This window comes from Phaenicophaeus curvirostris, chromosome 6 (genome assembly GCF_032191515.1).
Source record: "Phaenicophaeus curvirostris isolate KB17595 chromosome 6, BPBGC_Pcur_1.0, whole genome shotgun sequence".
NCBI lineage: Eukaryota > Metazoa > Chordata > Aves > Cuculiformes > Cuculidae > Phaenicophaeus > Phaenicophaeus curvirostris.
Window position 1 is genome coordinate 10714555 of NC_091397.1, and position 27203 is coordinate 10741757.

Here is a 27203-nt window from a genome sequence, read left to right on the forward strand (position 1 = left end):
AAGCTGTATTTTTAATTACTACACAATTCTTGAATCCTGACTTCAAAAAGCCAGAGTTCCTATGCGCCCATCTCCGAGACCTTGAGGTCAGGCAGAAAAATGCCTGGGAAGACCTACTGCACAGGCCTGAGATCGCACAGGAGCTCCAGTACATCTACTAGTCTTGTTTCAACATTTAAAGAAGATTAACTCGGGAGTCATAGAATGATTCAGGTTAGAGGGGACCTCGGCAGGTCATTAGCTCAGCCTCGTGCTGAAAGGAACTACTGTGCTTAGAAAATAAATACATACAATTGGGCCTCAGTTACACAACAGATTGTTAGTATGTACCTAAGGAATGAAATCACAGGGGCAGCTGGCGTCCTGGGACTTGACAGCTTTCTTCTGTATGTCATTTCTTGCACTCAGGCCAAGGTGCCGCAAGTCCAGCTTTGAGGGCAGTTGAGTTACCAAGTCCTGGCAAGAAAGGACTGACCACCCCCCAGCCAAGAACCACCCCTACCACAGCCCAGGTCTGAAGGGCTTCAATCTGTCTAGCTTTGTCTGTTCCACGTCTGTCTAGCTGAACCTGCTTCTATAGGGATCTTAAAGGGGAAAATGGTCCCTACTAGCCCTTAATTCCTTTGCAATTAAGTTAGTGGCTACTGAGGACTCAAAGAAACCACGGGGGCAGACAGGCTGGCTTCACTTCGGTAGCATCTGAGGACTAAGACCTGCGGTCGTCTGCCCAAATTGGATTTCACTCTAGGTGACTGGCAAGCAACGCTCCCTGCAGATGGTGAGAACAGAGCGCATCACCTCTACCCCCTGAATACAGATTAGATTTGATTCCTCCCAGAGCTGCCATCTCATCTGGCAGCCAAATTCAACACACAACATTGAAAGAAAAAAAAGTGAATTTTTTAAATTTTTTTTTTTTACTTTAGCTGCTTTGCATTTTTCAAATAACTTACTCCAGAAGGTGGCCGAGAATACTGAAAGCCTGACAGCAAACCTTGGGAATCAGTAGAAGAACATGCAATATAAAGTCAAACACTTCGTTATGATGTATAAAACCACAAATGATTTGTGATTAAATAGCCTGATCCCTCCAGCAACCACCTACAGGCACAAATATGTCTGGGACCATCTGAAGTTTTGGTTTTCTACCAAATAGCAAAAGTACCATCCAACATCCAGTGTTTGTTTGGGAAAATATATAAATAACTGATTAAAGCAGAAACCACATAGGAAACTGATTTTGTATTCAGCTCTCAGCTGAGAAAATACTTAAAATAACCTTATTGGTAACAGTACTAACAAACACTCTTTTAGGTGGAGAGTGGATGAACTAAATGATGGTCCAAAGCACTCTAAAAAGTACAGCAAATATTAAAAGAAATTCTAGGCTTGGCTGAGCCCATCAAATTAATCCTGAATCCATCTGGAGGAATGTCTCGTACAATTATTTCTGCTCTCTAACAAGACCTTGTGACAACATAGGCAGCATTCTTCCGCAGGTGCTGATCCAGTCACCACCTGTCTTGTGGGATGGAACGGAAGGTTTGGGTTTGATCCAGATCTGTAAAATGCAGACACCTCATCAGTTCTGGCACTGCCAGGCAGCGTGCAGCCCGGAGCACAGTGCCAGGAGGGAGTGAGGAAGACGGGCACGCTTTTCCTTGGCTTTAGCTCCCTTCCCATTGATCAGCAGCAGCTCTTCATTCTGCTAAAGAGAGAAGGGTGTCTCCCTCAGATAAAAAAATACTAAGAACGTGAACATAATTTTGTGGTTAGTGTCAAAGATACCCAGTGGGGGTCTCTCCTCTAAACATGGAGACTGACTGGGTGATGAAGGGCTGCAGCTTTCATTTATGGCTGATGAAAACTGACTATTAGGAATTCAGACAAGTTGTTTCTGTTTAAGGGAAGAGGTATCTGTATTGTAATTAATGATGCTATTATTATTGATTAAATATTAATGTTTAATGCGAACAGCAGTATTTCTATGGTTGTTTTTCTGTAACAGATGCAATACCCTTCTTCTTATTTATGCAGTAGATGCATTTTCTATCAGTATCTGCCTTAACAAGCAGGTGGAAGGACAGGAGAAATTACAACATGTAAAGATCTGCTGGTTCTAAATCTAAGGCAATCACACACAGTTCCACGTCCTGCTGAAAGCCTAATTCATTACGATTGATGAGCAAGTGCTAGGATCGTGACAGTTTGTCCAACCGATCATTTTAAGAGGAAATATTTTAGGCACTTAAGTTGAAAAAAGGACTTACTAATTCTTACAGGTCAATCTGTTCCAGACCAACAAGCAAGGAACTTGCCAAGGAAGGACCCTGTACTTCTCACTCCACTTTCTCTCAAAGCCCAAAGTTTGCCTATGCACCTCACAGCAAAGCTGCCTATGTTTGAGCACTCAGCATACAGGACTACTTGAAAAATTCACCTCACATATTACTGATTAGGACAGGGATATGCAAAAGAGGGAACCACCACACCAACTTCCATATGAACCATTTATTGAATAAATACATGCATCATAATGTAGAATTACATGAGCAAAAGAGGCAATCTGTACAAAACTGATTACCCTTTGTTCTCATTTCAACTCTCACCATTTGCTGCAGCTCTGATAAAGGATTCAAGACAGAAAATGAAAATTCTCTTAATCCAAGTCCAAGTGATACACATGCTGATTTGAGTTCGGTTTATACCACTGCTATAATGAAGAAAGCTGGTTTTCTTGTAAATGAAGCAGAGTAATTCTAAAAACAGTTTCAGTAGTAGAGAATGTGTTGATACATACAGGTAACAAAGCCTATTTTTAGCCATTTCTTAAACATCATATGTTCATATTTTAAGGCACAGGATAAACAAGAACTACATGAAAAGCTGTCAGCTGATACTGAATACATATTGATATGGAATAATGAGGTGCAATTTTTGCCTAGAGGAAAACTGATGTTCATTCTTCCTACTTCCATATAAACAGAACAATCAGAATCTGATAACTGTGATACAGAAGCTTTTTTCCACTATCAAAAGAATCAATCTCATCTAGGCCATCATAATCTGATCCAAATTCACTCCAGAGAACATTTCTAAAGAGTTTAGCATCCAAGACTGATTGCAATCGATGGGAATTACTGGTACTGAATTACAATGACAATTCAATCTCTTAATTTTAGATTCCTAAATAGGAACCGGGCTCTCTTAAGAACTTATTCCTTATTTTAGGTTGTGAGTTATTTTGGAAAATGGCCCTATATTCTTTATTCAGTTACTCACCTAGTGCTATCATCCCACATTTACCCAAACAGAGCATTTTTTGTCCCCGTCAAGATATCAGAAAATAAAATGTGTAGTTTTATTTGTTTAATTGCAGAGGCTTTGAACATCCACCCTCAGACTTCACTCCAGACTTGAAATGCCAAATCAGTCTAACAGCCCATTTGTTGGCTATGGATCAAACTCTGGGAGTCACTGGCCAAGAAGTAAAGCAAAAGTCCTTCTACCTCGGCCTGAACCAAGGCAAGAGTCGATGAGGCTGAACTGCTGCACTTGCACCACCATTACTTACATCAGTTTTCACCTTCTGCATTTTCATTGCACTAACAGTAATTCTCTCCTCTTATTCTTAACATTTTAATGAAGAACTAGCAAAGAAAATACATATTTAATAATATATTACATTTTACATGAATAGAGTGCGTGTATCTATACTCATACATTCCAATATAGAGTGAAGCCTTCAAATGGAAATGTTTTCTTACAAAGAACTCCTCGATTGCCTAATCTATCAGAAAATAACAGCAGCAAAATTTACAATGTAAGGTTGTTTGCTATAATTGTCCTGTATAAAATGTAGCAATAAGAAGGCCATCACTGTATAGAGGTGTATGTGTGCGTGTCACACATCTGTGACAGATGTTCACGGTAAACTGAACTGCGACAAACTGAAATGAGTCAATTCTTAAACATGAAAAAGACAAAAAGCTACATCTACGGTAGGCACTTTGGTACATCTAGTAATGTAGGCATATTCTACATCTAGAATTAAGGTTCTGTCAGTAATCTTAAATAAAGCTAATTTCAGGAGTTTATTATTCTGCTTTAAAATTCTTTCTTGACTGAGAGATCATTCTACAATCTCAGTTAAATAATATACTTTGTCTGTCTAATTGCATACTTATCCAAGAATGAGGGTGCTGGCTCTGGAAGAGCTGAACTGTTCTCTTGGATTCTTAATGCACATTTTTATAACAGTCTGAGAAAATTTACCAGAAAAAAAAAAAATCAGTCTGAACACTAAAAACTTCCCCGTAATGCTTAAAATTAGAGTTATAAGCTCAGGTGTCTAGGCTGAAACTCCGGCTTCACCTCTCAACTGCCTGCTTTGATCAGTTTGTGCTAAGTGTAGTCGTACAGCCGACTACAGCAACGCTTCAGTAGAAGGCTGCTAGTCCCCAAGAAACTCATGTGGACCACAAAAGTGCATTTCTTCCATGCACCAACACACTAAGTGGCAATGAAGTAACTGCAAAGACAGGCAGTTTCAACTCAGTTTTGCATTTTCTTACGTACTGGTGTTCCATTTTAGTATTACAGAAGGTAGATAATAGACTATTTAGCACAGTATTCTAGAAGAAAAACAACATACGTATGGTATGTATGCCTACTGAATGGACTTACACTGCAAGCTGATTGTATACCCTGTGAAACATGGCAGTAAGGACAGTTCTAAGTGGTTAGAGATTTTGTTTGTAATATGGAAAAAAAACTGTCCTCATAGCTTCAAAAGGTTGCATCTGGTAATATAGAGCACAGGAATAAATAATGAAATCCAAGTGAACCTGTATAATAAAACTGCACGGTGTGCAATGTTTACTCCATTAAATGAAAACTCAGATTTAGCAACTGTGATTCATGGACCTCATTCTCTATTTATACAATATTAATAGAATTCTCATTTTTGTTCATAATACTCTATAGCGTGATTTTTCCAATAATACATTTATATATAAATATTAAAATGTTAATGTTTTGTACATTTCAAGCTAGCCACGCTGGGCCAGAAACACAATAAAGTAAAAATGGTTTTCTGCAATTTCTTTTTGAAGAATTTCACAAAATAATTAAGACCATTGTGCTGCGAAGACAAAAGAGATTCATCTGAAGAAATTAGCATGCATTTAAGAAGAAAATATCTATATCCTTTATCCAATTTTCTTCTGAATTCAAACCAGCATGAAAGAATTATAAAAAAATAGTATATATTTACATGGTACAGTATACTTGGTGAGATATAAAACAAGGCAGGAAAAGAGCAGAACACAATCTTTTCACTTCCTAATAGGTACAGCTGTCAAAGATCAATTTAAACACAAAAGGTTACTTTACTGTACTATTGCACATTACAGTAACACATAAAATTGTTAAGCAAATTAAAATACGAAGTTTAACCATGAGGAAGGCTATGTCTACATAAAATGACCGCGTTATAAAATTATTTGGGATGTGTCTAAGAACTAAATCAGTAAAGCTATAAAAATAATATTGGTACATCTGTGTGAACAACGCTTTAAAAATATATAGAGCTTGGCAAAATTATGCATGGGGAATTCCCAGCATCCATGGAACTTAACTTGCTGCATGTGGCCTTGTACCTTCTTCTGTTAAATCATACCTGAAATAGAAAAACAACACTTCTTTTAAACACGTAGCAGGTATTACTAAAACTATAATTAGGACACCAGTTATTAGTACTTAGCATTACTATTAATAAAAGAAATATTCTGCTTACCACTGGGTCCAGCCTTTAGCAAGTTCTTCAGATGCCAGAGGTATTAATACCTGTGGAAAGTTAAATTATCAATCAATGCATTGTGTGCACCTTTTTATTCTAGGTCTTTTAAAGATCAAATCTGACCAGCCTATAAATTACAGTATAAGTAATGCCATTAATAAACAAGTGTGTTACACCCTTGTCATCCTGCTTATCTGCCCAACTTGTAGCAAAGTTTCAAGTTGCTGTTCCTGACCTAAAAATCTATACACTTTAGTGCTATGGTCACACAACACCTCACAGGCTTAAATTCTGAACATGGCATTCCTTGGCAATGGAAATCAACTTCTTGGTAAACAGCAAAACTACAAAACCCATTCACCATGAACTGATCATGATGCTGGTACCTCTCATCCTCACTACAGAACTTGAACACAGCAATTTGCAAGGGTGTAGGAGTTTACTATTTCTTTTTGCAAGCTCCAAATCCCACATGTAGGAAATGGAGTGATTTAATGAGTGTCTACAGAACAGTGAAGCTGTAAACTCAGTAGCTGGTTTTGGCACTGGGAATGTCTCAAATCGTAGTTTTTTTCTCATGGATTTTACAACCTGAAATTTCAATTAGTAAACATACATTTTTTTCCAGGGTGCTTCTCTAAGTACACTTGCTTGTCTTTCCAGCTTTGCCTGAACATTTTCTGAGATAGCACCTGTTTTTTTACTCATTATTTTCTTTTTCTGTGTGATTGATGTCTGACAAGTAGGTTTCTTTTGTTATCATGAGCCTCAGAAGTTACCATTGTCTAGAAGAGGCTACTGCCTAGTCTTCTGATGTCAGTCTCTACAGTTTGTTCCTTCCCTTACTGAAGCTTAACATCAAAGCCATCTATAATTTTTAAAAGCTTTGTACCTGAATCGGGTGCTTCAGCCAACACCAGCAAGCTCGTATCACTAGAGGATTTTAGTCTTTTCTAATTACATTCTGTATTAACAGAAGTTGCTTGTTGTCAACTTACTTTGCCAAGCAGCCCTTTATCTTTGGACAAGAAACCACCACTGTTCTTCACTGCTACATCCAGTGTTCTTCTCTGTACTTCAGGGAGGGAAACACTGAAATCAAATCTGACAGGTAAAGTGATGCTTTAGAGAGAATTTTGTACCAGAAGTTGCTGTTCTGTTCCTACAGCTAAACAGCAGTTCAAGTCATAACCAAACCATCGCCCTCCCCAAACAAAATATGAGATCTGAGAGAAATGAAGAAAAAAACCCAATTGTTTTAGTTAATATTTTTCTTCAACACTATGATCAATGCTAACATCAAATGTTTGAGAATCCCGTTACAAGTGGTCTCTAGAAGCCATTGGTAAAAAAAACCAAAACAAACAAACCCCAAACAAAACAAGGAAAACGTCAACTGCTGACTCTGTAGAGAGAAGAATAAAGAATCCTATTATCTTGACAGCTCAGTATCACTGTTCTCCTAAAGGAAAAGACTTGGTCAGTCTTACTGATCCTCAGTCCTCTAGAACTGGTGTTCCTTTTCTTCCCTGACACAGCAAGGAAACCTACCAAGGAAGAATGTATTACGTTTGCCAGATCTGAAACTTTCTGAAAGGGTACTTTTATACCACAGTTTATATCTATTTGTCCCTTAAATAGCTTTATTGCTTTGCAATACATTTTATTTCAAAAGGCCCAGTAAAATAACTCTTATCTGGAATAAACAAGAGAATGCTGCAGTAACAGGAAAACCTACCAGATCCCCTAAGTAATGATTTCCCTTGCACAGAATGGGCTCAAGTCGGGTTTTTATTCCCAAACTAAGTCTCTGTCTGTAGAGAAAGGTATCTCTATTGATAAGTCATGGGGAGGGGGAAAGAGTACACGGGTGTACAAAACTGCCATCAAAAAGCTGAGTGAAAAGATGAGGATTTTTATGCAACAGAACGCTGCACAAGCTTGCACAACTTCCAACCTATGGTCCAGGCTATAACCTACAAGGAAATTTCTTGACCACTGCAGATGCTGAGTAGTGTCACAAAGTAGACTGAGCAATGTGATAACGCACAGGTACTGGCTGACCAGTCCTACCGAGGAGGCAGCATCAATCAACCAGGCAACTGGCCATTTGGAATCAACTCTTAGCAGAAGGGACACCAACAGCACTGCCTAGGGAAAAGGCACGTGTTCTGGCCATCTGCCATAAGAGCGCACGCTGCTGCTAAGCTACCAGCACAAAGGAGATGTAAGTGACAGAGAAGAAGGCAGAAAATAAGAGAAGTGGCTGGTAATAGAGAAAGAAGGGCTATAGTGATAACAGGAAACACAAGGATGGGAAGAGCTATTATAGCAGAAGATAAAGGTATCACCAAGTCTGGCGGAGACAGCAAGGAGTTTCAACAGCACACCCATTCATGTAAGCTGAGAAACCTTGATTTGACAGCTTCACAATTACATGATATAAACTACTACACGTGGTTTAGAACATACATTTGATCAAACACGGGGTTTAACGTCTTCTTTGATACATGTGTTTTTCTTCTTCCTGATCGTCTCTTATCAGGCAATAAATACAATCGCACATACGGATCCGATCCTTCTTCTGAAAACGCTATTAGATTTCTGTGACCAGTTAAAAACAAGGAAAAACACTTAGCAAATAAATGAGATAATGCTGCATATAAGTGTCTTCTACACCACTACCACTCAGTTTAGTACAGTTGTGGGATATCCTGCACAAAGTAGGATGTGCACATCACTAATAGCAGAGGTAAAGAAATACTTAAAACATGCCAGTCAGGGACTTCTACAAGATCAGATAAATGCAGAGCGGACAGCAGAGGTAGGAATATAACATTTCTTAAATTTGACTTGGCAAAAATCATGTGTGTTTTTGTCATTCTGTGAAAAATTCAGGCTCTTAGAGATAGCTTTCAGACATCACTGATATAAATCTACATGCCATTTTAATTTAAAATCTGACAGGGGGATTTATAGACAAACACAAAATCACAGCAAAAGATTCAATCAAGTTTTTTACTGAATCTCTATGGTTTTGTATTTATGTATAAATACAATCATTATGGTGTTTTTAAAAATAACAAAGATCATCCAGACAACCAGTTTAAGGGGGTAAGTTGAGATATGACAAAGTTTACAAAGAAATATGCACAGAAAAGAGATGTGATATTTCACGCTCACCTGCAGGAATGCACTACCACAATCAGTTTGTTTCTCTGTGAACTATGACGAATCGTTAGCTGAATCTGTCCTAACGGAGACTGCCCCAGCGTTGTTCCACTGCAGGAGAAAGCAGAGCATGTATTTAACACAACTGAAATATATGCTGAAATCCTACATTATCTATTTAACTTTTCACTAGACAAAGTGGAAGAAGAGAGCACACATCAGCATGCAAGCATATCTTCATCAGTTTCTTGTACTTCATTTCCTCGTCCAACAGCTCTACTCTCCAAAACAAGCTATTTTGGAGTATTCTTGTCAGTTTAGAGGTCAGCTGTTCTTCAGTACTTTGAAAACCATGATCAGTGAAGAACTTGCTTATCTTAAAACAAACATTAAACCAGTATCTAGAGAAAGAACAGTGGTGCAAACTGCAATTGAAACCTCAGTGGTGGGGCACTCTTACCCTTGGCTAGGAACCAATTAGAAGACCAGTTCATTCTTTTCTATGTTCTCTAATATAGAAATATAAGTATTCTTGGCTAGGGATAAATAAAATAAATAGTGATATTTAAACCCACTTGCTGTCTTAAAAGCTCAAATCACAGCATAAACATAGCCATTTTAGTTTTCTGTAGTTCAGGCCACACTGAAAATATGATTAGAATCAATTTACACTTACAAATACAGGTCATACTTAAAATAGAGCAAGCACATGACTAAGAATTTCTGCTATAGAGGCCAATATCTGGACAGTTCCCTCATCTCTATAAAACGCTTGTTAGTTTCTGTAAAGTGACCCCAAGTATTTTCCATTTCACACAAGACAGTGTATGGCACGATTGGCATTTCTCAACCACCTGAGGCGTATCTTAACCCTGTGAATTGCTACTACAAAGTGGCTGCAGTATGTTCCATTAAAATTCCCAAGTTATTCACTTTATAAAGTAGAATGAAGCATTTCAGTTCATTATTTTCTTAGCCAAAATAAAACAGAACGAAAATCAGAGTACCTAAAAACATTCAATAAAGGCCCTCCTTAGCTGCAGCATTACTACTATTATCAAATGAGAAAGTATGACATTTCTGTATTAATTAAGAACTAATATTTCAACATTAATCATAATTAACAAAGTCTAACCCAACTCTGGGCCAGAAAAGAGACTGACAAAGTGAAGACAAGACAGCAGAGGACCATAAAGATAAATGGGGTACTGGGGCACATGAGAAGACTGTGAAGGAAATGGGTTTGTACGAATGCCAGAAAAGGCCAACAGGAGATTGCAGTCTTTTGTTACTTAGAACAGACGTTATAGAGAAGACTGAGTCAGACTCCATGGCTGTGCACAGTAAAAAACCAAAAGGCCATAGCCAAGTTAGAGCAAGAAAAATTCCAATCGGAAATAAGGAAAAAGCATTTTCACAGCAGAATGGCTAAACAGTGGAACTGCTGAGAAGGTTTATACAATCTCCATCCTTAGAGATATTCACAAGGACAAGGACACCTTACAGCCACCTATCCCTCCGAGTAATTTAAAAACACCAGCTGTATTGACTTTAATTAGTTTAATATTAATGCCAATAGGATTCAGTGGTGAAACAGGCAACTATTGTCATAGAAGTGATTAATGTTGTATCGAAACACTCTTGCCACCCCACTCTTTCTAGCAGTACACACTGTAGCTATGAGAACAAGGTGGACTTCATCTTGCAAATCATTGCAATAGTGATGTAACTTCTGACTGAAGAATCTGTCTAACTGAAGTACTGGGAGGAAGCACAAAATCACGACTGATTTTCAAATGCCAGGCTCAAACTGCAACAGGAAAAAATATTACTGAAATACAATCTGAGCACTCTTACTCTGGCTGACATTTGATGACATTTTTTATAAAACAACTTAGACGTATGGCAAAACCAAGTAATTAGCACCATACTTTTCAAGCTGTCGTAGTCTTTGCCGTAGCTCCTGTGTGGCGATAGGCAGAGATATGTCTGAGGCTATGCTCGGAGTAGGTTCTTTGACCGAGAGGTGGCTGGGAGAATAAGAGAAGTTAGAGGCATGAAGACTGGAGGAACTTCGGCTGAGATCTGTCGGCCACTGAGGGCTGGCACTGGGAGGCTGACTTTTTTCAGCTGTATCAGTCTTTTTATCACTATCAGTCACTGGGGAAGCTGGAACAGGTTTGTTTGAGTCAGGTGGTGGTGAGATAGGAACCTGAGGCTTAAAAGATGATTTTCTTGCATCTTTGGAAACAGACGGCCTTTTTACTTGGGCTGAGTGTTGATGATCTGGAGATCTTGCTTGCTTTTCAAGAGAAAGGACCTAGATATAGTAAAAATATATATAATGTTACTATTTTCCAGTATGAAAACAGGAACAGATTTGTTTCTACAAGAATACTGGTTGGTGACAAGTTGTTAAGTTCAGACAGTAATGCAGGACCCAAAATATTCACACTTAATTCACTGTACAACAGGAAATCTTTTGCATGGCAAAACATAACTCCATCATCTTTGTGGCAATGGCAATAACCATAATGCAATGTGAAATTCTCCATTCATTTAGAATTATTCTCCTCATTAGTCCTTTTCCATACTATATACAGTTCTGGTTTAAGCACAATTTTCTTTGCAGCTCTGGCCACTTGGAAAGCTGTTCTAGAATTTTTTTCTTCTCATCTTTTGAAATTTAATCCTACATCAGCAGTTATTCTTGGTCATTGTCCTTACTTTCTCTTTTACAGGTTACTGTCATTTATTAGTGACTAGGAAGCAAGACAGTGAGAAGAACAAATAATAAAAATAAGTGAAGTTTGACAGTGTCTGCAGAGAGATTCACTACCTTATTAAAAAAAGTAATTTAGCTGGGGAGAAACACAAACCAACTTTTAGGTATGCAAGTTTCATCTTCAAAACTCCAGTGTGCTTGAAAGCTGGTCTGAATTTTTCTAGTACTATGAAGGTACTTCCTTTCCCTAGAAACTTTATTCTTTTTAAACCATCACGACCTCGGTTCCATTTCTATAAGATAAAGGTGATTTCACTGATTTGTAGCCTACTGAATCATAAGAGACTTGAAGGAATTCAGATTTCAAACATGATTTCTGAACCTAAGGCCAAAGGGAACCTCAGTCTTAATTAAGGCAGCTAATTATTATTCTGTTTGGAGAATTTTCTGGTTTTGAAATAGAATGTATTTAAAGTAGAGGTTAACTCTGTATACTTGGTAGCACTGCCACAAATAAGGACACCTGGCATTGTGACACCCAAGAAAATGTGGCATATTTTTCATAAAGCTAGATGACCAGAAATGACAGGTCTTAGATATGCTTTCAGATATTTACAATGGGAAAAGTTTTAGAGTACCCTGAGTGCAATCTTCATGTTTATAGTGCTGTTTGGACCAGAGTTGCTCAGGTGGAATCGCTGATGCATAGTCAAATCTTCACTCTCCAGCAACTGGCTTAGAGGCAGTTTGAGGTTCCCCAAAGAACACTGGTGCTGTTCATCCCTCACCTGAAGGAAAAAAGAGGCTAAGTTATTTTGTATCATCTGCTTTGTAATATCAGAGAAAGAAAAGAAAATTAAAGTTTTATTTAAAAACAAAATCTCAAAACAATATTGAATTTAATCTGTTCTTAAACCAAATTTCCTTGACCATAAGATTACTTTACACTGAAGTAGGAAATAGCAAATATACTCAATGCCTACTCTCTTCATCCCTATCTTCTACAGCAAAAGCAAGACAGAAAACTAACCATCACAGCTACATCTACCTGACCCTTGATCAAATAATTACACAGCTTCCACATGGTCTGTGTGAAACTGGGGATTCCCAAAGCTGTTAGAAGACTAGTAAATAGGACAGCATTCATCTATATTTCAGTCTCTTTGAACTACGTAAATGACATGTCAGCAGTGTAAAGGTATACGGAATCTGGATAAGGGGAAGATCTCCCCGGATGGCAGAGGAAACAAGCCAGCCACACATAACTGCTAGCAAAAATTGTTGTTAATGACTGTTAAAGTTTGAAACAGGTATCAACATTTTCTTTTTTTTCAGTTTTTATGGGTTTTCTTTCAAGGAAGACAATCTATGTTGTTCTGGTTACAGTCTTTCTTCCATGTAGTAGCAAATACAAATAAACATTTCACATCCCAGTCTAAAAAAACGCTATAATTTTAATGGTGTTCACAATATATTCAGTCTCACTTCATAATAGCTTGTAATGTCTGAATGTTATTACTTAGAAAAGGTTAGTAAAGAAAGCTATGTAAAAGAGAGTGAGATAACATACCTCAACTTCAAGTTCTTGTCTTTTTGGATTGTGTACAAAGAAAGTAAAGTTTTCCTCCCAGACTGGTTCATTGGTCTTGTATCTAATCTAGTTGGAGAACAGGAAACATACAAATTACAAAACATTTTTGTCAAATAAAGCCAGTGTCATAAGTTGAGTACATTTTTCATTTTGGCTTTGCAAAATTAAGGTCTGAAAACTGACATATTTAAACAAAGGCCAAGTGGGATCTACCCAAGGCATATATAATATCACATAAAATTGTAAATGACGTAATAGAATATGTTTTGCATTAAAGTTGCTGTATGTAAAGTAAAACTCATGGTAAAGAACCTTTATTTCACTTAGATGTTCCAGTCTAAGAAGAAATGCAATGTCTTCAGACTGGCATGTTCTCTTTTGTCTCATACTTTCCTATAAGGGCTGAACTAACTAAATGAAACTCCTGGAATCTAGTATTTTTCCTGCTAATCTCCAAGTAGCCATGTAGAAGAAGAGCCAAATTTCACTACTTTCAGCAACCCATTAATGTGCGTGCGTGGGTGTATATGAAGAGAAAACAGCACTCATATAAGAAGCTATCTCTAGGAACACAGGACTTGAATTGCTCTCTCCATTATCTGCTAAGTATCAAAATTAAGACTGCGTATAAGATCTGCTTTAGGCTTTGTGACAGATTTTGGCAAGCAATGAAGGACATCCTCTCCTTTTACCTCACTGACACTTTAACCTTAAAAAGTATTGCATATATCTACTTTCTGTTTTAAAGAGCTGCTTCAACACAGAGATTAAGTTATGGACAAGATGACAGGTATGTCTGAATGCCCTGGGTCAAAATCAGAGGGACCACCTTCAAGATTGAGTTCGTGACAGGCATCTGCTGAAGACCACCCAGTTATGAAAGATGACTCAAAGCTGTCTCACGTCTGCACAACCAGGTTCTCACTGACGGCTTCAACAACTCTAATATTAGTTTTCTAGGAAAGCAGCACAGAAGTGCACAGGCAATTTAAGAGTTTGTGCTTGGAATACACTCTGTCGTGTTACGGCTGTTCTCGATCTTTGGATGTGTTGACTAGGAGTGGTGTCTTCTGAACCTATTAATGACAGGTGAGGAATACTGATTTGCAGATGTAGCTATCAATAGCAGCCTTGGCTACAGTGACCCTACGATCACAGAGTTTAAGAACGTAATGAGCATGAGGAAAACAAATAGCAGAATAAAAGCCTTGGACTTCAGAAAAACAGATTTCAACTTGCTCTAGGAACTGTTAGAAGGGATTCCATTAAGTGTCTACCTTGGAAGCCAAAGGAGCTCAAGAATGCTAGAGGACAGCCTTCTCAAAGCACTGAAGTGCTCCATACCTCAAAGCAGAAAAAGCAGCAGACATAATAAATCAGCCTGGATAAACTACAAGCTCCTGAGAGCTACACAGCACTTGGGCTAATCTAAGCTCCTGCTTTAGCAGGAGGTTCAAAAAGATGATATTTAATGGTCCCTTTTGACCTGGACATTTCTACTGCTTTGCGATTCTGTAGATTTTCCAGACACGATCAGTATTTTGAGGCCTGTTGTTTGCCCACACTGTTATTTATATCATTACTACTGTAGGAATCCCAGTTGCAGATCAGAACCTACTGTGGAAGGACATCTACAAACCGTTAAAGTTCTTGTCTCTACTCACAGACAGTTTAAATTGAGTAAGCACCCTTTCAATCCTTGACTTCTTGCTGGCAATTTCAGTTCTAGTGGTTAACTTTTATTGCAGTGGATGCACTTGATGGCTTGATAGCCAATGCCAAGCACACAGAGCCACCAAATATACGCAGACAAACCAAAGTATGAAGAGTAAGAACTTACCTTACTTTCCTGTGCCTTGTGTCCAACTGACAGCAAAACAAGTGGGTTGGGATTGCTGTTTAATTTCTTTCCTGACTGGTAAAGAAAAAGCAAAAACTTTGCCTTCAGGATAAAGCAAAACTTCTCACCTCCAAAACTTAATATGTTCGCATCTTAAAAATACATATCATATGCATTCTACTATATGCTTATCTATTCTTAGTATTTTATTCAACAGGCTTGAATGGCAGACTGGCTAGTAACTTGTGAGCGCATTAATGTGAAGACATCCACCTACCCTAAACACACTACAAATAAGCAGGAGTTTTAGGACTCCTTTCCATTTACTTTGAATGAAATTCATAAGGTGCAAATTCTTACCCTTTAATGAGCTCTATAACCACCAAAGCTAATGAAGCATAGTTAAAACTGCAAAATGAATATAGCATGCAGATGGGAGATATGGACAAAGCATAAACTCAGGAAGCTTACTGTATTTACACTGCAGTAGTATTATTAAGTTGGATGTAAAATCAGAATAGCGATACTCCCCTCTTAACTTTGGGGAGAAAGATGATGTACTATAATGTATCTAATGTATATTTCTACAGTTTACCAAATACTCTTTATTAGATAATCAATCATCTGACTTGCTCACCAAGTGTATAGCACTACATCAAGCTGTGAAAATAAACATCAGTTTAGAAACAAATTATATACAGAAAGAAACATTCTCAACTACATGTTTCTTTCACAAATTTTAAACTAACCTACCTAAAATTTAAGTTAGAAAGAAAAGTTAGACATGAAAGTTAATCATCTCAAGCAGCTGTTAATACAGTTTAAAAGTCCTAGAAAATATAGTACACATGGTTAATAATATCCCTTGAATTCCACCACGTAGGAAAACATACAGATCAGGTATGTAAACAGAAAGTTAGTTAAAACCTACTTAATGCATGTAAGGTCACAATTACAATCAAGTGATTAAAGTATTTTGTACTTTTAAATTAAGAATGTGCAAATTTTAGGTATTTTTGGATCTGAACTTACACTTTTGGACAAGCGTCCACTAATACTACCTGAGTTCAATGTGACACACTGCTTATGACGATACTTTCCTTTAGAAAAAAAAAGATACTTAATAAAGCACTCCTTTCTTGGATGAATGCCGCATTTATTTTTTTCATGATTTATAATCATAAATGTTAAGCATTTAAAAACAACTGCATATAAATGCTTATGCAACAGAAAGCCAGATCACATTCTATCTGACGGTGTTTAAAAATCGTAGATAACCTTTGTTTCATTTTTTCTTTATTCATAAAAAGGTACCCGAAACTCCCTTTTCTTCATAGAATGATGGAACTACAGAAGTTGACAGGAAGACCCTGTTTCTTATGCCAATATGCAAATATAAATAACTGTAATTCATGCCAAAAAGGCAGCAATATGTACACACACATATCGCACCTCTAACACCTGCCCCTAAACAGATTTGCTGCTGACAGTCCACTAGAGACTGCCTCTTGTCCAAGTCCCTTCATCTGAGAAACTTGGCTTATGCTTTCTAAGTTTGCCTCCCAGCTTTGCATCTTCCATATCAAAAAGCTGAGCTAAATTTATTTAGAAGCCTTAAAAAATAAAACATCAAGCAGAAACAAGATTATTTCAAAACATGGCAGAGACTGATTGGCTCATCATTAAGAGTTGAACAATGAAGTATCACTCGGTATGTAAAAGATGTTTTAGCTTTCATGTCAGCTTTGTTCTTGAGTTACTGCTTCAAATTAGTTTTCAAGACTACTTTTATTCTCTAAGTGAAGTGGATTAAAGTCCACTCAACTAATTTAAAATTCTAATTACTACAGTCCATAGTGTTTTACCAATGTCTTGACCATTTCTTGAAACCAAACTGAAGTAAAATGGAATTGCACTAAAGATACACCTGGCAACAGAAATTCTATCCAGTGTCGGAAGAGAAGCGTTGCAGGCATTTGTGCATTTCCAATTACTTTTGTGACCTTAAATGGACAACTATATTAGTTTTACCTTTAGGGCTTTCTGAACAGCAGCCTTCTTCAAGCCATCGGGGTTAAATTCTAACGGATTATGCTTTTAAGTCAGGAAAGAATGAACATAGGAAGGGTTAATAACTCATGCAATGAAGCAATTTCACTAGGTTAATTAATTATAACATGACAACATAGGACAATGCAGGGAAAAAAAAATCAAACTAAAAAACATCAAGTCTTTCAAACAAAAAAAAAAACCAAAGGAACCACAACAACAAAACACCTGACAAAACATTTTTTTTTCCTTTTGTCCTCTCTCGATGTTTATATTCCACTTTAGAACAGTCATTTTCAGCCCAGTTACACTTCCCTTACCACTTTTTTTTACCATAATAAATAATAAAAAAATAAATTTTTTTACTATAATGAGCTTCACAAAATATGTTTTACAAAATGCCTGATACTTTGGGGACTGCCTTCTGAATGAACCTCTTTAGATCAGGTTAAGTATATTTTCACGACAGAAACTTTTCTGATAAATCAAATAATAATGTGAAGGAGAAATTACTATGCTGGAAGGATTGACAGGACTCAGATAATTATAAAAATCTAAGTCATGTGAGCCTCTTCAATAGAAGAATCATAGAATGATACACATTGCATGCTAACTAGGATGAAGTATACTACTTCACTCAGTTGAATGAAGTCATACAAAAATACTAACAAGAGGATTTTGAACTGATTTAGTAGGACAAAACCTCTGACAACTTTCCATTAATTAAGCAAATGCTAAAGTTTTATTTTAAAAAGAATACACTGTTCTTGAAGTGACACTTGTAAAGTACAAAAATGTTACAGAAAACCTGCATTCAACTCAAGTAATAATTTTGGGAAATATGACTTCAGGCTTCTATACTTATGGCTGGCTTTTTCTTTAAGTATAACATTTCGTTTCAAGGGAGAATTGTGCTTTAAAAGCTGTAGTGTATGGCAAATAAAAAATTGCATAACGGGCTTTTAAAATACGCTGGTTTATGAACAAGATCCAATATTATTAATGTTCTGCCAAAAGAAATGCCTTCCTGAAACTCAAATCCAAAAATTACTTCAATTTGAAGAGACATTTAGCCTTTGTGCGGGAATACTTTTTTACATTTTCTTTTGGAATGCCATATCCTGAAGTTGGCTGATATATATGATGAGATTCCTGGCATTTGGCTTTAAAATTTCTATTTCAGAATGAACATTCAATACTAGGAAACTGGAGAAAACCAGAAATAAACTCTGGCTGATTTTGTGGTATTCTTAAATAATTCTTATAAAAATAAAATTAAGGTATTTTAAAAATAAAATTAAGGAATAATAACGAAAATAAAATTAAGGAATCTTTCACAGCTACTTATCTGATACATTAAGGACTTACTGTTGTACCTAAAGACCTTCAAAGACCAAACTGCAAAATATCCATAAACATATCAACCCTAATGCTTAACTATCCTTTTCATCAGAAAAAATTGTAATGCCTGGCAGGTACACTCATTGCTGGAGTTTAAACACTGTTCTGTGTTTTCTGAAAAACATGAAAAAGTCACTTTACGGCAGCCTTGTATTATTTTCATCCCCATCTTCACTGCCTAAGGCTCAACTCACCCTCGTTACCCTTCCTCTGCTAGTCACATTTACTGGCTTTCTCATTGTCATCACCGTTTTCCTCCAGTTCTTAAACTGCTGCAGCCAAAATCAGGGCCTTCGTAACGGCAAAGCAGAACAGAAGGATTAGTCCACATAACTTACAGGCTACTCTCCTCTTTCTATATATAGTGTGGTGTTTGTCTTTTGCAACAGTATGATACAACATATCTATATACCACTATAGATCTGTTTCTGCAGAGCTATCTGTCAGAGAACTATTTCCATCCCATTTATATGGGTGCAATGACTGTCTTCCATGGAAAAGTACCTTATTTTTCACACCTGCAATTCATCAAGATTATTTTGAATCCTAAACCGCCTCTCAACTTAGTGGCTATCCCGCCACCATATTTGCACCTGCATATTTAGTACACATCTTTCTTCCACCTTTATCATTATTTCTAAGAATTTTAAAAGTAAAACCCAAACCTATGTGATCAATTATAAAGGCAGGCAACCAATGATTCCTGAATATTGAACACATCTCAATTCCTCTGGAATCATAGCAAGGACGGGCCAAGAGGGACACCAGCTCAGGTAATTATGTTTAAGCCAGACTTCGGGTTTCAAGGGAAGGTGCTGCGGGTCGAAGAGGATGGTGGCTGAAGGGTGGGGCGGAAGGAGACTATGAGAACAAAAGGGAGGAAAGCCAAGAAAAGGTCTTGCCTTGGGTGACAAGACTGTCTCACCATGGTTCTGAGTGTCTCTGCAGTTATACAAAAAGGGGATGGATATCGAAGAACTGTACTGATAACTGACACAGTACATTAAATCAAATTTCAGGCTAGCATTCTGTAACATTTGCAGTAAATCCTAAGAACAAACCCATAAACTACACCACGACTAACAAGCTTGTTTGGTATTAATTCAGCTCCTAATCCAATCTGCTTTGTAGAACAACTCATTACTTCTGTTGACTCACTAAGACTTGCTTGGGGTGAAAAAGCTGCTTCATAAATTCCTAAATCTGTGAATGCATCCTTAACTGATGACCAGAAGACAGTCACTGATCTGTAGGAGCCGATTTAAAATATGAATGTTGTTTATAGACAACAAATCAAAACCGAGAATTGTTATAAGCCAATGATAAAGTATCACAGAATTAGTGTTATTCACTTACTCCTTAACTTCAGATAAATCAGATATATATGAGTAAATGCCTAAATTAGGTGTCATGAATCTAAGTTCCCAGCAGTCAATAAAACTGTCTAGAAAGAAACACTAGAAAGACAGCACTCGGGGAACACGATTTTCCTCTCCGTATACAAGAGGACTCCCCTTTTTAACAAGTCCCACGTAACTCATGTTACATGTCAATTAGATACCTGAGCTTGTAGGTGTGAACGTTTGCATAACGCCTCCTGTTTAAAGATGCCCTGAAAACAAGGTGCAGTTTTATGACTGCTGAAGCTGTTATAATCTCTGGACTGCTACAGCCCTCTTCTCTCTCCTGGCCTCCAGCCATAAATATCCTCCTCTTGCAAGCTGCAAGACTAGCACCTACGTTACTGCAGAACAAGGCAGATGACAGTCCTGTTGAAGGAAATGCAGATCTGCTTGTATTAAAATGGCTGCTGTTCCGCTCTGGCTAACAAATTGCTTCAGGGATTTGGGAAGTTTTGTCCCATGTCTAAAAAGATGCTGTTGCATGTAGACAACCCATCCTAATGCAAAGTCCTTAAGATAACAAAAACACCAGAGCTACTTTCTTTATCAAGTATTTTGCTTTTTATAATATTATTATTATTTTTAGGATGCACTTAGTATACTTCTACTAGATACAGTATATACTAGCAACTACTTAGCAGATTTAATACCAAGATAACGGAGCCATGGCTTATGAACTGCATTTCTTATTAATGAAATACTAATAATATTTGATAACAGATGTAACATTTTTGATACTTTAAAATGAACTTCTACACAGAAACTAACGGAAAGGTCCCCAGAAAAGGTTTTTGTTGGGATTTCAGGTGGTGGTAGGAAGGTATTTTTAAATCAAAATTTATGATAGGAGCCAAAAATAGCCAGCCAGCAACAGATTGATTTGCACAACCTACAATGGCACATCCACCTCTCTCTGACAAGAGTTCTTGTTCTGAACAAATTCTCCTCCTTTCTGAGGACACCAAAGTTACGTTTACAGATCTATGATATTCAGAGGCTCATTACTTCATAATAATCTTTTAACATTAAATTCAGGCAAAAAGTATTAATTGTTGGTTCTCCCTAACCTGGATTTTCCTGACTACAGGCTAATTTGGAAAAAAAAAAAAAAAAAAAGAGAGGAAAGGAGTTTGGGAATTGGCAAAACAAGGAGCATCATGGAGTGAAATAGAATTTACAAGGGAATTTACAGTTTGGGGAGCACAAAGAACCACACCCACTTTTAATGCAATACTTGAACCAGTGTGGACAGGTTGTAAGTTCTTAAAAACATTGAGTGCATCACCTTTTAAAGAAACTGCAGGGATGTTCGTTGTAACATTTATTAGTTTAATTTCTTTGCAATAAAAGCCAACAATACACCAGCACACAGTGTGCCAGTAGAGGATGCATTTCATTTCTCAATGAATCAGCAATTTAAGTTTAATGTAAGAGCTTTTACAACAAACTTATCTTGGGTTTTTATTATGAAGTTAATTACTTACCCAATGATATGCTGATCAATGAAATTTAAGTAGCCTTTAAAATGCAATAAAAATAGCACAAAAACAATGCACACTTGTTGAAACCATGCAGCAAAACAAATTGCATGCTGTCATTCCACTAGAGTGAGTGGCTTTAGTAGCACTAATCCACACTCTGGCAGATAAAAGGTACAATACAAATAATACCAGAGAACTCACAAATAGTGCTCTATAGAGTGAGGTAGTGTTTTCACAAAAGACTAGTCCCGATGCTCTCCTCTCTTTTAAGTATCCACACCCAAAGTTTCCCTCGTAGATACTCTTAGGAAGATGGAAATGGAAGGAGAAAGCAGAGTGATGGGATTGTGGCAGAATGAATGCATAAGCAGCTTTACTACACAAAAAAGTTAAAGAAAACAGTCAAGGGATTCCAGAGAAAACAGCAGTTAACAAAAAGTAAGTAAACATTTCTCATTACAAAATAGTTTCTTCCATTATATGACTATATGAGTAGTGCAACAAGTTCAGAAGTTTTTTGGGGTTTTTAGATTTCTTAATTATTCAAACATATTAGCCCACTTTCCAAATTTACTCTTGGTAGTTCAGATTTATATGGCAGATCTAACTAAGTAAATTTAAAGACCAGTCTTCCACAACATTTCTGTTTCAATTGAAACATATTTCAGATAAATCTTCCCAGTGTTTCAGAAACCCATAACCATGATGCATCTGTGCAAAAGAAATGCCTATGGGGATTATCTTCTATAATTCAAATAAAACAAGGATGATGCAACATCTAAAATGTACTAATGATCAGCATTACATTAAAAAATCCATTTTTAAGGCAGTAAGTACTTATTCATCTAGAAAATATTTCCACTGTAACAAAGTTGTGGACAAAACTTTTCAGAATTATTCATAAGGGAAGTGGGACACCAGTGACTCGGAGATGGTGTGCTGGTGAGGACCACCACAGAAAGGGTCATTGGGCACTGGAACAGGCTGCCCAGGGAGGTGGTTGAGTCACCTTCCCTGGAGGTGTTTGGGGCACGGGTGGACGAGGTGCTGGGGGGCATGGTTTGGTGTTTGGTGGGAATGGTTGGACTCGGTGATTCGGTGGGTCTTTTCCGACCTGGTGATTCTGTGATTTTGTGATAAGGGTCAGTGCCATTTTAACAGACTTCATTCTCTTTGAACTTTGTTTCCCATAAATACAGGCAATCCAAAAGACTGACCAATTTTGCTATTATGCTACACAACACCTATCACTGAATACGAACACAACATGAGAAGCCAGAAGATTTTCATGCTTAGTGTTTTAAATGTTGTTCCACATTCGAATCAAATGGACATAAAAAAGCTGCATTCACTATAATTAACTGCAGTTCTTCTAGCAGGTCCATGACAGTATCTAAGCATTGTCTTTATAGAACCTATAGCAGTCTTTTCTTCTCCCCCAAGAAAGTCTTCCCATGATATTTTCCCACATAATTGAGAAGCCTTTTTGTATCTTTTTGTTCAAGTATTTTCGAACGGATGTTAAGCACATCATAATCCTATTCTATTTCTGATTACTCTGTACTATGGTAATTCTACCCTTCCTCCTATGTTAGAGTTCCCTTGAATTCATTACAGTGAGGTTAAAAAGATACCACAGGACTACTAGGCTATAAAAGTTTCACTTGTTACTACTCTGTTGCAGTATTCTAATTTAAATTTGAGTGGATAAATACGAAAAATGCAGTCAAAAAAACCAAGAGGCTTGGAAACTTTTTTTCCTGGTTACTATTTAAGGAATTCTGAAAATGATGACTAATCTAACAGCAATACTGAAAAACAGCAAAACTCAGTATTATCCTTCACGTATCTATTTATGGTAGGGTTTACTTTTTTACTGCTATCATTTACAACCAGAAGCAGTACTTTACTAACATGAAATAAACTACAAAACAGCCCATGCTTGTCACACACAACTTATTTCACAGTGCCATAGTATAATCTACATAAAGACAGAACCTTACTTTGTGTGTTTTTATGCTTTACGCAAGCAAATAAACAATACTTCAAAGGGCAACCTGGTGAAGTCTCATAGAAGTGCTCTGCCACTGTAACATCAATTGAACAGTATTGATTTCATTATGAGCACTTCAGGATCATCATATCTACAACAGATACCCTAAACCAAAGCAAGCAAGTTCACTTGAACTCAAGGAAGTTGGCCTTTTCCCAGTTAGTTCCTTAAAATTCCCCATGCTGATCCCACACTATTTATGGAAAACACTGTGTAATAAAAACATGCAGTCTTTCAAGTCCAGGAAAGGAGCATTCTTTAAAGAAAAATCACACTGATTAATGTTTTATTAAAGATACATCTGCAATACTGTGCTACTAGAAATGCGGACCTTACATTACACGTTTTGAAAAGAGAGAAAGTATATAAAACATGGCATAATGTGTGTTAGTAAAGCAGTGTGCTGTACTACCAAGCAAGACATGCTGGAAGTTCACAAGAGATACCCATGACAAAAGGGTATCCAGCAGAAAGTAACTTACAGGCAGGTTTCTTGCTGAGTCCAAATAGAGAATAAGCAATGCAGAAGAAAGCCCATCATTGGCTTGGTCTTTATCAGCTCTAATGCTTGTTAGCACCTAAACCAAAAACATACTGTAAGCTTTTGTGAAAAATCAAATAATATTTTTTCTGTCCCATTCCTGAAAAATATTTTTAAAACCTCTCCTAAGCCACAAATATCCACAAAAGCACATTGTGAAGCACAAGAAGTAACTTTCCAAGACTCATACATATATATATATAATTCAAACCCATTTTTATGTAATCTTCCACCCCATTTTTAGAGTGGACAAATAATAATATCATATCCAGCTTTATCACCCAGGCTAAAGAAATGTTACCCGATTTTCTCAAACCATAATATTAAGAGATAAGAAGATGAGAAAAGCATTTTAAAATCTCATACCACAGAAGTACATTGGCAGTTATGACTAGTTTGGGACTTCTAGAGACAAGTAGCTTGGAATAAAGGTATAGGTCTATCCAAGTTCACACAGACAGAGAATTAAATTACTTAACAAAAAAACCCCAGGCACACAACAAAAAACACCCCACAACAATTAAGATAAGGATAAAAGTAACGTGTTCCTTTAATACCTTGTCTAGATTTTCAGCAGTTGGCATCAATGTGAGCCATTCCAGTTTTAAATGCAATTTTCCTTTGGACACTTCATCCAAAGTAAACCACTAAAAGTTAAGCGAAGTAATATGAAATAATATGACACCAAACAAATACATGATTGCAATTAGTTCTGCAAGACATTTATGAAATTCTAAGCTCTACTAGAAATCTTGTAGACCTGAAGTCTGCATAACCTGAAAAGATCTGATTCATTGTTTAAAATGTGTTATTTCAAACTAAATATTACAACATACAATAACAAAAACAGCCATGCAAAACTATGTTATATGGTAAAAGCATTTATAAAATATTAAGAGAATTACTTATGTTCTGTAAAGACCTTCTGGAAACGCGAACCCTGCAAACCATACTATAAAATCCTCTCACGTAGAGGACAAAAATGAGTCTGCTAAGTCTTAATAGTAATTAAATCAGGAAAATAACTATTCTCCTACAAGAAAAATCTCTCACCAAGTACATAAGTTAGTCTTTTTTTAATTTACCCACTATTAATCTTAAAATCCCAAGACACAAAGAATGGCATTATTCTTTTAATTTCACCAGTCAAAATATCACTTAAACCCACTGTACTGAACACAGGGAATCTATTTCTGTCACATTAAGTTTATTAGTGTATATGCAAGAACTATTTCCAGGAAAAAAAACTATACAAGAGCAGCTACTTACACTACATATGGGTTTTTTTAAATGAAAATTCGCTGAACACTGACCTCATCTAGAAGACGCTCCTTTTCCACTTCAATTAAATCTATCATCAAACTAGAAAAAGAGAAAAGGAAAATGAAAGAATTGGTATTGTAACCATGAAGAATAAAAATCTAACACAGAACTCAAACCCCACCCTGTGCTTGCTGAGTATCCAGGCTTCCACTGAGATCAAAAGAACAGAATACTATTCTTTTAGCCCCTGAGGGAGGAAGAAGTAGGGAATGAAATGGCTGAACAAAGATGAATGCAGGATAACAGAAAATATGCCTATTCTAGAGCCCATTTTGTAGCTACAAGGGCAATTGGCACAATATGCTCAGCATACATATGACCAAATTCTCAAAACAGTGACCACATCCAACCTGCCCACTAGAAATAGCCCCTGGACATATGCTATGACCAAATTCATGCTTTGGCATTGTCTCGGAGAGTGCTAGTTCACACAATTTAAAAGCGTACGAGAGAATCTGCTAAAAATTAAACAGGGCAGACAACTGCACGCCAGGGCACGAACACTTGTCATGGCTTTTTGTTTTATTAGTACTAATGTACACATAATGCCACTTTCCCCCCCACCACTTCAGTGTAAGATTAGGGAAGTGCAAAGAAAAGAAGCCTTTGTACTACCTACTTCTTCATTTTTATGAGAAGAGAAGTAGGTACTGTTGCTCCTGTTAAGAGAGAAGGAGCTGGAAAGATAAGGGAGTTCTACTCTGTATGGAAAGCAACAATGGGAAGCTCCAAAACTCTGCAAGAAATAAAGGTGACAAATTACTGGAGAAAGAAGCTGACTAAAACCCTGAAACTTCTATGGGTAAACACTAAAGGTAGGCCTACGTAATCTAAGAGTGAGTAATGTTTGCAAAAGCATTACAGCAAATTTTTTTCTTTAATGAAATATTTAAGATCAGCTTTTAAGAAAAATAAACTGTGAGCTAGCCATTTAAAAACTATGAAGATGAAGAAGATGCACAGTTATAAAGCTGTATTAACTTCACCTGAAGAAATAATTAAGACTCAGTGCTAGCTTATGAACATTAAAGCATTAGGGCATAATTCCTAAAAAAAACCCACCACCATTTTTTACCCCTGGCTGCCCCCAATACTTACCTTATTTTGTTAAAACATATGTAAACATTTACATGTGCATATACACACACAAGCAAATTTTTATATACATATATTTATACATATGAAGTAATTAGGGACAACTTATTACCATCATTTTGAAAAGATAATTGATTTATAAATAAAGAATTATGACTGCAGTAAAATGCAAAAAGAAAAAAAACCTACATGAAAATATTTCATCTTTTTTATGTCTACAAATACATTCTCCATAATATTTACCTTCCCAGGAAGTCATCTTTATCTGGATCTTCATCAAAGAGCTCAATCTCCAGCTCCTGTCCTGGATGTTCATACACTAAGGCCTGGAACAGTAAGATGGCAGCGTCAATGGTAAAACTAACTAGTTTTGTTAAGTGGTGTAGTAAAACATTGAACTGCAGCGCCTAGGTGTATTAAAACATATCAAAAAGCCAATGCTTTAAAAAAGAAGTAATTTAGTGAGTAAAACGAGTATAAGAGCTTTTTCAATATGATTTGCTGATATTGGCTTTAGGAGAGTAGATAGCTTGTCAGAATTAGTTAGCCCAGACAAAAAAAAGTATATATACATCAACAAAGCACTTCTGTGCCATCACAGAACCTTGGGCTTTTAGAGGGAGACAAAGAAGCTAGTGAGGAAGTCTCAAGAATTACCACCTTTTTTAACAAAAGAAACTTTAGAAGACAACTTCATAGAACTCACAATGAGGTATTTTATTGGTTATAC

At 36.8% G+C, this 27203-nt stretch overlaps 1 protein-coding gene across 4 annotated transcripts in view; it reads right to left on the reverse strand.

Moving 5' to 3' along the window:
• Positions 1-2480: 2480 nt before the first annotated feature.
• Positions 2481-27203, reverse strand: part of ESYT2 (extended synaptotagmin 2) — an 81528-nt gene continuing 56805 nt past the window's right edge. Inside the window, exons 10-24 of one of the 4 annotated variants that reach the window (XM_069859313.1) lie at positions 26717-26799; positions 25369-25417; positions 24613-24702; positions 23997-24092; positions 21663-21764; positions 17159-17221; positions 15128-15202; positions 13267-13353; positions 12335-12484; positions 10903-11291; positions 8984-9082; positions 8273-8404; positions 6799-6904; positions 5798-5847; positions 2481-5680 (exon numbers count right to left, since the gene is read on the reverse strand). In XM_069859313.1, coding sequence (XP_069715414.1) covers positions 5635-5680; positions 5798-5847; positions 6799-6904; positions 8273-8404; positions 8984-9082; positions 10903-11291; positions 12335-12484; positions 13267-13353; positions 15128-15202; positions 17159-17221; positions 21663-21764; positions 23997-24092; positions 24613-24702; positions 25369-25417; positions 26717-26799 — 1617 coding nt within the window. In that variant the 3' untranslated portion in view covers positions 2481-5634. The remainder of the gene's footprint in view (positions 5681-5797; positions 5848-6798; positions 6905-8272; positions 8405-8983; positions 9083-10902; positions 11292-12334; positions 12485-13266; positions 13354-15127; positions 15203-17158; positions 17222-21662; positions 21765-23996; positions 24093-24612; positions 24703-25368; positions 25418-26716; positions 26800-27203) is intronic. The other 3 variants (XM_069859314.1, XM_069859315.1, XM_069859316.1) reach the window with 3 other exon arrangements.